General features: G+C 51.5%; 1 protein-coding gene across 1 annotated transcript in view; it reads left to right on the forward strand.

Annotated features, from left to right (window-relative positions):
* Window positions 1-11950, forward strand: part of DRC11L (dynein regulatory complex subunit 11 like) — a 63244-nt gene that overhangs the window by 26206 nt on the left and 25088 nt on the right. Inside the window, exon 4 of the mRNA XM_075063412.1 lies at window positions 1954-2025. Within this exon, the coding sequence (XP_074919513.1) occupies window positions 1954-2025 (72 nt within the window). The remainder of the gene's footprint in view (window positions 1-1953; window positions 2026-11950) is intronic.

An 11950-nucleotide genomic window follows, 5' to 3' on the forward strand; every position in this document is an offset into this window, starting at 1 on the left:
GACACCATGGCACATCTGTTGCAGGTCACTGCCAGTGTTCCATTGCCAGTCATCTTGGTATCACGCATAGCGCTGCACATGGAAGGAAAGCCTCTCCAAATGCTCTCTGAAACTCTCCTGTTAATTGCCTCTGATTGCGGCTCTCAAGCTCGCCTAGGAAGTGACAGAGGCAAGATCCAGAGGGAGGGGACATACTGGCCTGTAACTCCCCCCTCCAATTTTGTTTTGCACAAAAGGTTGTTATTATTGCACCTGTCTTCGATCATCATTTAATTTAAGAGAATTTAATTTATTAAGAGAATCCTCTTAATAAAGCTGAAATAATTAATCAGGTTTTGCAAAAGCACACATGGAACTCTGAACTTCAGCCACCCCCACATGATACCTCAGTGCTCTCACTGTTTGCATCCTCACCCACCCACGGGCTAACGGGTTCAGGCATGGAGCTCAAAATATGAACAATAGGCATCTCTGCCAGTATTCGCACAGGTGTTTGTGTCCCCTGTGTGCTGCTTTGCTGGCAAGTCTTACACTTCAGCCTCCCACCTATCACCAAGTCTTCCCCCCTTGCTCTCCCTAGTCCATGAAGAGCACCATCTCCGGCCAAATGCACACTGAGTACCATTCTGCAGCCACTCAGTGACAGAGAAATTGTACCTTCCTTCTGTTCAAATGCCTTGTGTATGACGTCATTAGCCAGGGCATTAGGGGATAAGCTAGGTTTCCCAGAATACCCAGCCCAACCTTCACACCGTCAATACCCATGGTGTTCCTGGGGGCAAAGAGTTCTTTCTCCACTAATTTAACTAGTACTGCAGTCCAAAAGATCCTAGCATTGTGGACCCTCCTGCATTTAGGTCTGTAAACCTGCCATGGTGAGTTCACTAGTCCTCAGAGCATAGTGGAGAAATAACTGCTTTTGTTTTTAAATGCTCTGCCCTGGTGGGGGTGATAGTCATGTGGGTTGCATCTATAACGCTTCTGCCAGGTGGAGTTGGCTGTGACAAGGGCAGGGTTCAATATCTAGGGGTTCATCTTAACAATACAAAGCATAACCAGTTTGAGCCCCCACCCAATAATCTGGGAAAATTTAGCACCACCCCTGGGTGCCTCTAATGGCAATAGTGGCCCCCTTGTGAGTACTGAGGCTGCATCTAACAGAAGAACATTTCTATTAACAGGAAAAAGGGGACACTGCATTCATTTGGGGAAACACCATAACCATGATTCAGAAACATGTGACCATATGAGAACACCCACCCCACGGTACATTGGGCAGTATCCTTTGCCTCAGTTTCCCAATTTGCAGTGTGAAAGTCCAAAAAAAGCAGACTGCCATACATTCACACGATGCAGACTGAAAATGGAGCAGGCTTTTTGAGTGCATGCTATTAGTGCAGCTTGTGTACTGAGAGTTACCTGATGCGCATCAAACTCTTCAGATTAAATCCCCTGTGTAGACGCACTCTGAGCTTTGCTTTACCATTCTAACCAGGTCTCTCAAGTACTGTATTGCTACTTTGTTTAGGAAAGACTTGTACTACATCACTGTAAATCTTTACTGAAGATGTCAAAGTCTATCAAAAGGAGTTTGAACTCAGTTGGACTTGCTGTTGAGAGCACTGGAAGAGAACCATGACAGCTGAAGCCAACAGGCCCCGTCTCAGAGCTGAGGGGGCTCCAGGGCTTACCCTGCTAAAAAACTACGCCATGGGGCTGGCTTACAAGAGCGGTACTCCAAGACAGGCTTTTAAAAGCCAGGTATAGCACACACCAGTCAAGTCGTGACAGGGTGTCTCAAAGTTGCACCCACAGAGCGTGTCACTTCCAGGACAAGGGCCTTGTGCAGGGAGGTACCTTGTCCCATGGATCCTGGTGGGCGTTGGCAGCATGGTGATGGGGGAAAAGCTCTGTGCCCTGGTTCTCACATCCCTGTGCTCCTTCTCCCGACAGGTCTGGAAAGGCTGCCTGCAACGCAGATGCACCAAGCTGGAGAGACAGAGGGAGATGGCCTTTATTGGGATGGTTAGTCCCTCCCTAGCTCTCAATGCGTGCCCCCCCCCCCCCCCCCCCCGCCCAGTCTTGACATATGACCTGGTTGTATTGGCGCATGTGTCCCTGCCCATCCCCAGGGCCGGTACAAGGCATTTTGCGCCGTAGGCGAAACTTCCATCTTGCCCCCCCCGCCAAATCACATACATTATACACAATACATGGTCACAGAGTAACTGTTATAATTGAATTAGTTTTCGCGCTTTAACTTTAGCAAATTTAGAAACAAGTTCCCCAAGTCAATGCTGTGAGCAATGTCATGTTCTAGTGACAAGGTAGATAGTCCAACAAGTCTTTGTTGCAACATGATGTTCGCATGTAGTTTTATCAACTTGAACTTTGAGAAGCTTTGCTCACCCTTGGGCCCAGAACTGGGAAGTCAGAAGGATCGCGAAGAGGCAATTACTTTGATTAGGACCACTATCCGTTAGCTGGGGGTCAGGCGCTCGTGGGGGGGATGGGGTCCGGGAGGTTTCCAGCTCAGAGGACTGGCTTGGAGTGGGGGTCGGGCTGTGGGGGGGATGGGTGTAGGGGGTGCTGGGGGCATGGGGGCGCTCAAGCTCTGCAGGCTGCTGTTGCTCTCAGCCATCCAGGTACAAGGGAGCAGGAGCAGGTGAACAGCAAGAGCAAGGGGGCGGAGCACGGCACTGAAGGCCAGCTGTGGGGAGAGCATTGTCTTACCTTGCCAACGCATGAGGTCTCGGGGTCCTCTTCTCTCTGCTCCACCAGATCACCTGCTGAGCTCTTATTCTCTCTTGCGCCTCTGGGGTTGACGTGGAGGCTGAGCCAGGGGGCAGCCCCGCTTTCCTCAAACCGATGTCGCGCTGCCCTCCAGGGCTCTGCATGTGCCTAACAGAGTGCGCCAGCTCTGCCCGGCCAGCGCCCCGCCGCAGGAAATAGTATGGCATGGTAGCCCCTGCCTCTGGGAGGGGGAGGGATTCTGCCCTGCCTGCAGCCCGGGATTCCCTGGGTCAGCGCCACGGGCAGCCCGATACTCTGTGGCTGCTTGCAGCGGCTCTCTGCCAGGGGGACCCTGGCTGCCGGCTGCGCGGCGGCGCCCTGACGGGGGAACCCCTGGGACTGCCGCCTTGCCGGGGGCCCGACCCGGGAACCGCTGGGCTGCGGCCTGCCGCCGCGGTGCCTGACCCAGGGGCGGGCGGATCTGGCTGCCGCTGCCTGGCCGGAGCTGGACCTCTCTCGTCCCAGCAGCAGCGGCTGCTCACCATTTACAAAATATTGGGGGCACCCGCTTTTGGGCCCCCAAATCTGGACCCTAGCAACCGCCTAGTCTGTAAATGTATGCACAGGCCGCCGTCCCCCCTCAACATTGTGTCCCCAGGCACCACTTTGTCAGTGTGCCTTGCCCATTCCAAGCATGAGCCATGCCCCTGGCTGCATTGTCGTGTGTCCCTCCCCTCTCAGCCCGTCCAACCGTGCTCTCTGCTCCAGCGGCGTGCCCACGTCCTCTCCAAGCTCTATATAGCCCCCTACCCGTATGTTCATTAGGTTATTTATTTACTGTACCACTGACAATCATTCTCTGGCAGATTGCACTGCTTCGTAGGCTCGAGAGCCAGGTCGGTACTAGGATATCTCTGAGGTTTGGTGTCGGTGGCTGGGGGTATGTTGAGAAGGGGCGACCAGGGTGTCGGCTCGCAGCTGCTCCTGTTCTATAGCTCTCAGATTGCAAGGCCATTGTGGGACCGGCATCCCATTGGGATTTAAAGCTGTCGTGATGGGAAGTCGCCGTGACCGCGGGAATGGAAGCAATTTCGCCAGCTCCTCACTCTCAAAGTAACACCTTATTTCCAGCTGATTTGTCTAACTCAGCTTCCCTTTTGGGTTCTGCCACAACGCTCCCTTTTTGTGGGAATGCTGAGGGATGGGGCTGGATACGTCCATGGCTGCCCTCCCCCAGCTGTGTGTCGGGCAGCCCTGCAGGTCTTACATCTCTTGGGCCTTGCGCAACTTTCCCCGTGCCGGTGGTGCTCGCTGCGGCCCTACCCGGCCGCACCGATTCCACCCTGCCCGCCCTGCCCCGCCCCACCCTTCCACTCCGCATTCCACACCTTTCCGCAAAGTCATGCCCAATCAACCCCCTCCCTGCCCCTATTGGACTCCTTCCCCAAATCCCCGTCCCAGCCCTGCCTCTTCCCAGAGCAGCTGTTTGGCGGCAGGCAAGCAAGCACTGGGAGCTAGGGGGAGAAGCGGGGATGCGGCACACACAGAGGAGGAGGCGGCGGTGGTGCAGTGGTGAGCTGGGCTGGGGAGGGGAGCTGTTGGTGGGAGAGCACCCACCAATTTTTCCCTGTGGGTGCTCCAGCCCCGAAGCACCCCCAGAGTTGGCGCCTGTGCTCTGAGTACATTGCTGGTGGGGCTAGGCCAGAGCTGCTGTCGGTGTAGCCCCACTCCGTGTCCCCGTGCTGCCAGGGCCACTGCTCTAGTGCATCATTAGAAACCGTTCCACATGGCGCAGGCAGGAGCAGTAAGGCACTTGCAGGGAAATGAGCTAGTGATGGATGGCTTCAGCACAGAGAAAGCCATTAGGGTGAAATATGAACCCCCTAATGAAGTGCAGCCGCGGCTCCATTGCCTGCGGTGAAAGAGACAGAGTGACTTCCACAGACTCCTACTGCTCAGCACCAGGGTCAGGCGCTGTAGGGGGAGCACTGTCAGGGGGTGACCTGCACCCTGCATGCTGCAGCTTTGCCAGTCCTGCCTGGGACAGGATGCTGCCCCCAAACCCTAGGGACCCCGACCTCCATGACCTCCTGGCCCCTGGGATGTCTGCAGGGGGCAGCTTCATTTCAGACAAACAAATGTCATTCCAGGCCTAACAGATGCTGACCCTAATGTCTGCTACGATCTGGGGTCCCCTGCCCCCACCCCATCATGATGGCACTGGAATGGACCCCAGTATTTGAGGGCTTATGGGATCTCTTCTCCCCTTCCCCCATTCAGGACAGGTCCATCAGGACTGCGACGGACCCCAGTGTCTGAGGGCTTATGGGATGTCTTTATCATCCCCATGTGGCACCCAGATGCACCCTGGTGTCTAAGTGGATATGGGAAACCCCTCTGCCCCACCCAGGCCGTCAATACCAGGATAGATCTCCAACATTCTGTCCGCTTTTTTGACTGCCGCTGCACATTGAGTGGATGTTTTCAGAGAAAAGACGGTTACTCATCTTTGTAACTGTTGTTCTTCGAGATGTGTTGCTCATATCCATTCCAATTAGGTGTGTGCATGCTGCGTGCATGTTTGTCGGAAGACTTTTTTACCCTAGCAACACTCGGCGGGTCGGCTGGGCGCCCCCTGGAGAGGCGCTGCTATGGCACCGGATATATACCCCAGCCGACCCGGCCACCCTTCAGTTTCTTCTTACCGGCTACTCCGACAGTGGGGAAGGAAGGTGGGTTTGGAATGGATATGAGTAACACATCTCGAAGAACAACAGTTACAAAGGTGAGTAACCGTCTTTTCTTCTTCAAGTGATTGCTCATATCCATTCCAGTTAGGTAATTCCCAAGCCTTACCTAGGCAATGGGGTCGGAGTGAGATGTGGCAGAGTGCAAAACCGCTGAGCCAAAGGCTGCATCATCTCTAGACTGTTGGACCAGAGCATGGTGCGAAGCGAAGGTGTGGATCGAGGACCAGATAGCTGAGCGACATATTTCCTGGATTGGTACATGAGCCAGGAAGGCAGCAGATGAAGCCTGAGCCCTGGTAGAATGAGCAGTGAGGTGGCCCGAGGGAGCATGAGCCAAGTCTTGGCACATGCGGATGCACGCCGTCACCCACGAGGAGATCCTCTGGGAGGAGACAGGTAGGCCCTTCATCCGGTCAGCCACTGCAACAAAGAGTTGGGGGGATTTACGGAAGGGCTTTCCTTAGCACTGCTCCAACTCAAATGTCATTCCTGACAAACTACTGAATGTGTTTCTGAAGACAGAACCAACAGACAGATTCAGAACATAGTGCTTGTGATACATGTTTTTTAGGTAGGAGTCCTACACATCTAATTTGTTTAATCTATCTTCTACTGTCTACTGGCTGTGAGAACAGGGAAAACCTGCATTATTCTATGCCACACAACATGTCCTAGGTTTCATTACTCCTCACATCCAGTTTACAGAACTGTGAACAAACAGCCACAGGCCCATGTTCCAGTGTGGAATATTTCTGATGACAACGTCCTCTTCTATCTTGTATACTGCCATGCCCATTATGTCAAATATTTCGAACCATATCCAGCTTCTCCTATATAATTACAAACACACAACCCATGTACACGTAGACAAAAAACCAACTAGGATGAAAAGAACATTATTTTATTTGCATGCTGAATGACGCATATAACAGTTTTAAACAAATTATCAAACAGCGCTGGTGGTTGGCGCATGAATGCAAAAGAAAACAAGAATTCTGGCTACTGGTTTATCTAGGTTTTATCCAGTTTTATTAGTGGTGGCATCTGAGAAACCTTGCAATTCACAGAGTTGTTACGCTCTCACGAAGAGGGAATAAGCTACTTTTACTCAGCAGTCATTATCTGCACTCCAAATGAAACGATAATTCGAAGTAGCAATAAATTCTCAATAAAACATATCGGAACTAGTTAGAAACACGGCATATTTTCTTATCTCAAAATACATAGCACATGAAATTAGGATTTTGTGATATGCCCAAATTGTTTCTACATTAGGGATGGGCAACAAAAATCTGCTACATATCAGAATATATTCTTTAAAAAGCTCAAATTAAGGGATGCCTTTGTTTCTCAGAGGGAGAGTTTAATTTCCTTGGAGTTGCCCCAGAAAGTTTGTCTGTAAACAGTACCTTTCAACATCGAGAGCTCTCACTGGTTAATTGCAAGTGGAGAATCTTCCCATAATATTTCTCGGTTCGGAGACTAATTTCGATACTGTTTTATCATATCGACAATGATGTCACATATTGCAGTAATGGCCCCTGTCACTAAAAATGTGAGAAAAATGAATGTGTCTTAATTCACATCCCTAAGTCTATGTTGATTTCCCCAAATCTTGAGAAGGCAGTAAATACTGAAAAACAAACAAAAACAAAAACAAACAAGTGGTAATTCTATCAGTGGGGTTGGAGGAGGAAGCACCTTGTAGCAAAAGCACAAGTTCTCAACAAAGTCCCTATAAGCCCATTCTGGACTAATGATCGGGCATGGATGTACACTGTATACTTTTTGCTTTTATCCTTCCTTGAGCAACATGCAGACTGTGGTGTGCCCACTAATATGTCACTGTCCATTTTGCACGTACATCACTCAAAATCTGTGGGTTTGGGAACGAATAATGAAATACACCACAGTTCCACATCCTGCACTATTAAAAATTAGATGGGTCAAAGCCACTAGTCCGCAGTGCCATCCTATGCCTCTCTTTGGGAAGGACTGATGATTTCATGGCCATTCTATCTCAGCCCTGGAAGTCCCACTAGACACCCAATTCATAGATTAACTAGAAAGAGACTCTAGGACCGAAGGGAGCCATCGAGAGGTCATGAGTCCAGTCCCCTGCCCTCAGGCCGGATTTTCCAATACTGTCCAGACCATACCCTGATAGACATTTATTGACCTACTCTTAAATACTCCAGAGATGAGATCACAACCCTCCCTAGGCCAATTTATTCAGTTTTAACTACCCTGACAGTTTAGGAACTTTTTCCTAATGTCCAACCTAACTTCCTTGCTGCGTTTAAGCCAGGCTTCTTGTTCTGTCATTAGATGCTAAGGGAACAAGTTTCTCCCTCCTCCTGATGAACACCCTTGTAGATACCTGAAAACTGATATCATGTCCCCTCTCAGTCTCTCTTATTCCAACTAATAAACCCAATTCTTTCAGCCTCCTTTCATAGGTCATGTTCTCACCTTTAAATCATTCTTATTGCTCTCTCTGGACCTCCTCCCAATCTTCCACACTTTCCCTCCACATCTTTCTTGAAATCTTTCTTGAAATGCGTTGCCGAGAACTGGACACAATACTCCAGCTGAGGCCTAACCAGTGCAGAGTAGAGCAGAAGAATGACTTCTCGTGTCTTGTTTACAACACACCTGTTCATGCATCCCAGAATCACGTTTGCTTTTTTTACAACAATATCACACTGTTGAATCATATTTAGCTTGTGGTCCACTATGACCCCTTCCTTCCCTATCATGTTGCTCTTTATCCACCTACCAAGCTCCTCAGCTATAACAATGCTGCTTAGCTTTGTGGCCTGTGTAGACTGAGTAGACAGCAAAGCTTTTTGCGAACAAGTGGTACCATTCTCGTAAATTGGCTTAATGGTGACTGTATCATGTCATGTGGAATACCTGGAAAACAGAGAGATCTGAATTCTTCTATTCTTATTTTTATTATCTGGGCAAAATAAGGGAGGTGCAGACTTTTTTCAGTATATTGCAGATGGATTCAACATCAGATGGATCTGAAACTTAGAATAAGAAAGTGTCTTAGGGAAATGCTACCCTTGGTATGAGTGAGCTGCATGCTATCGGAGAGGATATATAGGAACTGCCATATTGGATCAGACTAGGGATTCATTTAGAAAAGTACCCTGTCCCACCACAAAGGTCAGTACCAGTTGGTTCAGAGGATGTTGCAACAGACAGTTATGGAATGCCCACTCCAAGGAAATGTTTCTTCCTAACTGGCAACAGTTAGAGGTTGGCTTAAGCCCCAAGGAATAAGGGTTACATCACTTCCAAAATTTATGCAGGTTTATTTATTTTGTCAGGAGAGGGGAGTTAGTATTCACTGTTGCCATTCTGGATATTACTGTTGTCTGTGAACACTGAGACACAACGGCCGTGTAAATGTTGCTGAAATGCCTGGCACGCCAGGCGGACCGCTCTCAGCTCTTGGACATTTATGTGAAGTGCCAGTTCCTGCGATGACCAGAGGCCTTGAGTACAAAGGCGTCCGAGGTGAGCCCCCCAGCTGAGAGATGACGCGTCTGTTGTCAGGGACAGTGAGGGTTGCGGGGGATGGAATGGTAGCCCCGCACACACCAGGGAGGGGGTCAGCCACCAGTCTAGGGAGGCTAGAGTGCTTGGAGGAATGGTGACTATTGCGTCTAGTGGGTCTCTGCCTGGACAGTATACCGAGTTGAGCCAAGTTTGGAGAGGATGGAGGTGGAGCCTGGCGTATTTGGTCACGAATGTACAGGCAGCCATGTGACCTAGGAGACTGAGACAAGTGCGAGCCGAGGTCGTCGGGAAGTTCTGTAGACATCGGATGATTGTTGTCATTGCCTGGAACTCCGGCTGTGGTAAGTAGGCCTTGGCTAGACTGGAGTCCAGGGTAGCTCCTATGAAGTTTAACCTCTGTGTGGGAACCAGGCTGGATTTTTCCGTATTGATCATCAGGCCTAGACAGGCAAATAGGTCCCTGGCAACGCCCACATGTTGTGTGACTTGTGTCTTGGAGGTTCCTCTGATGAGCCAATCGTCCAGATATGGAAATACGTGTATCTGATGTCGGCGGAGGTATGCAGCGGCTACGGCCATACACTTCGTAAACACCCTTGGGGCCGTGGAAAGGCCAAAGGGGAGGACCGTAAACTGGAAGTGCTGATGGTTGGCTACGAAGCGAAGATACCTCCTGTGTGGAGGAAAAATGGCGATGTGAAAGTACGCATCCTTCATATCGAGGGCAGCATACCAGTCTCCAGGATCCAAGGATGGGATAAAGGTCCCCAAGGAGACCATGCAGAACTTCAACTTTATCATAAACTTGTTGAGTCCTTGCAGGTCTAGGATAGGCCTGAGGCCGCCCTTTGACTTGGGGATCAGGAAATAATGGGAGTAAAACCCCTTGCCCTTTTCTTCTTTTGGCATCTCCTCTATTGCTCCCATGGTTAGGAGCGTCCGCACCTCTTGTAGGAGGAATTGCTTGTGAGAGGGGTCCCTGAAGAGGGACTGGGTTGGAGGGTGGGAAGGCGGGGTTGAAACAAATTGGAGGTGGTATCCGTGTTTCACCGTGCTTAGGATCCAGAAGTCTGAGGTTATCTGGGACCACGCTGGGAGGAAGTAGGAAAGACGGTTGGAGAAGTGGGGGAATGGATCCTGGCCTGAAACTGGTACGCCGTCCTTGGGCGTACCTTCAAAAGGCGGACTTAGGTCCCGCTGGTGGTTTGGAGGGACCTTGGTTTTGGCCCCCTTGGGGTCCTGACTGGCGTCTACGCCCACCCCGCCCGCGTTGTCTGCCAAAGTCTTGTCTATTTCAAGGCATAAAGTACGGGCGGTGGGTCTGGGGACGGAAAGGCCTGCGTTGGGTCACGGGTGTATGCATGCCTAAGGAACGCATGATGACTCGATTGTCCTTCAGGGTCTGCAGTCTAGGGTCGGTCTTTTCTGAGAAGAGACCTTTACCATTGAAAGGTAAATCTTGGATGGTATACTGCAGTTCTGGTGGGAGGTTGGAAACCGGTAGCCAGGAGATGCGTCTCATGGTGACGCCCGAGGCCAAGGTCCTGGCTGCTGAGTCGGCCGCATCTAGTGAAGCCTGGAGGGAAGTTCTGGCCTCTTTTTTGCCTTCCTCCAAGAAGGCAGTGAATTCCTGGTGGGAGTCTTGGGGAAGTAGCTCTGTGAACCTACCCACCTCCGCCCAGGTGTTATAATTATAGTGACTCTGCAGGGCTTGCTGATTCACCACCCAGAGCTGTAGGGTGTCTGCTGAATAAACTTTGCGGCCATGTAGGTCCATTCGCCTAGCCTCCTTTGACTTTGGGGCTGGCACCTGTTGGCCATGGCGCTCCCTTTCATTGATGGATTGAACAACTAGTGAGCAGGGAGGAGGGTGGACATAAAAATACTCGTACCCCCTAGAGGGTACCATGTATTTATGCTCGACTCCCTTTGCCGCAGGAGGGATGGAGGCTGGGGATTGCCATAAGGTGTTGGCATTGGCTTGGATGGTTCTGATAAAGGGTAGGGCCACTCTGGTGCGGGTATCTGCCGACAGAATGCTCACTACAGGGTCCTCCTCCACCTGGAGGTTCATGTTGAGTGCTACCCTCCTGAGGAGGTCCTGATGGGCTCTGAGGTCGATTGGAGGAGGGCCCGAGGAGGATGTTCCTGCCACCGCCTCATCCGGAGAGGAAGAGGAGGAAATGCCGGGGACAAGCGGGTCCTGTGTGGCCTCCTGGTCTTGGGCTGTCTCCTGCTCCAGCGTTACCGGGGAGACCGATGGGTGAACTAGTGCTTCCTCTGTTCCGGCCGGAGGAGGGCGGGTAGCTGTAGCCTCTGGTGCCCGGTGCTCTGATGGAGCCGAGCGGGACGGGACTATTGGAGTGCCTTGAGCCTGGTGGTACGCCCAAGGCATCCAAAAGGACTACTGATGTGGGCCTTGGTCCTGGGTCTGGGCTTCTTGAAAAACTCCAGTGGGCACATCTGAATCGCGGTCTTGAGCATAGTAGCTGTCCGCATGGGATGACACCGAAGTGTGTCTGGATGGCCATGGAGCAGCGGAGGAGCCCTGGGCAGAGGTTCCAGCAGACCTTATTCCACTGTGTATCGGAGACCGGTGCTGGGAAGTATATCGGTACCGGGAGCTAGAGCGAGACCTGCGACCAGAGCGGTGCCGGGAGGTCGACCGAGATCTCGAAGCTCAGCGTCGTGATCAGCTACAGGAGACACGGTGCCTGGAGCAGTGCCAAGAGCTGGAACGGTGCCGAGAGTAGTGGGCCGGCGAATGGGATGCCGACCGGTTCTGCGAGTTCGACTGGTACAGAGGAGGGGAACGGTGCCAGGATTCCGAGCGGCGTCGGGAGCGGGAGTGCCGTCTGGACCTGGAATGTCTGCGGGACCGCGATCGTGAGCGGTGCTGGTCCGCTGTGCTGACAGAGGATGGTCTTATTAAGGCT

Source organism: Chelonoidis abingdonii, chromosome 2 (assembly GCF_003597395.2).
Source record: "Chelonoidis abingdonii isolate Lonesome George chromosome 2, CheloAbing_2.0, whole genome shotgun sequence".
NCBI classification, from domain to species: domain Eukaryota; kingdom Metazoa; phylum Chordata; order Testudines; family Testudinidae; genus Chelonoidis; species Chelonoidis abingdonii.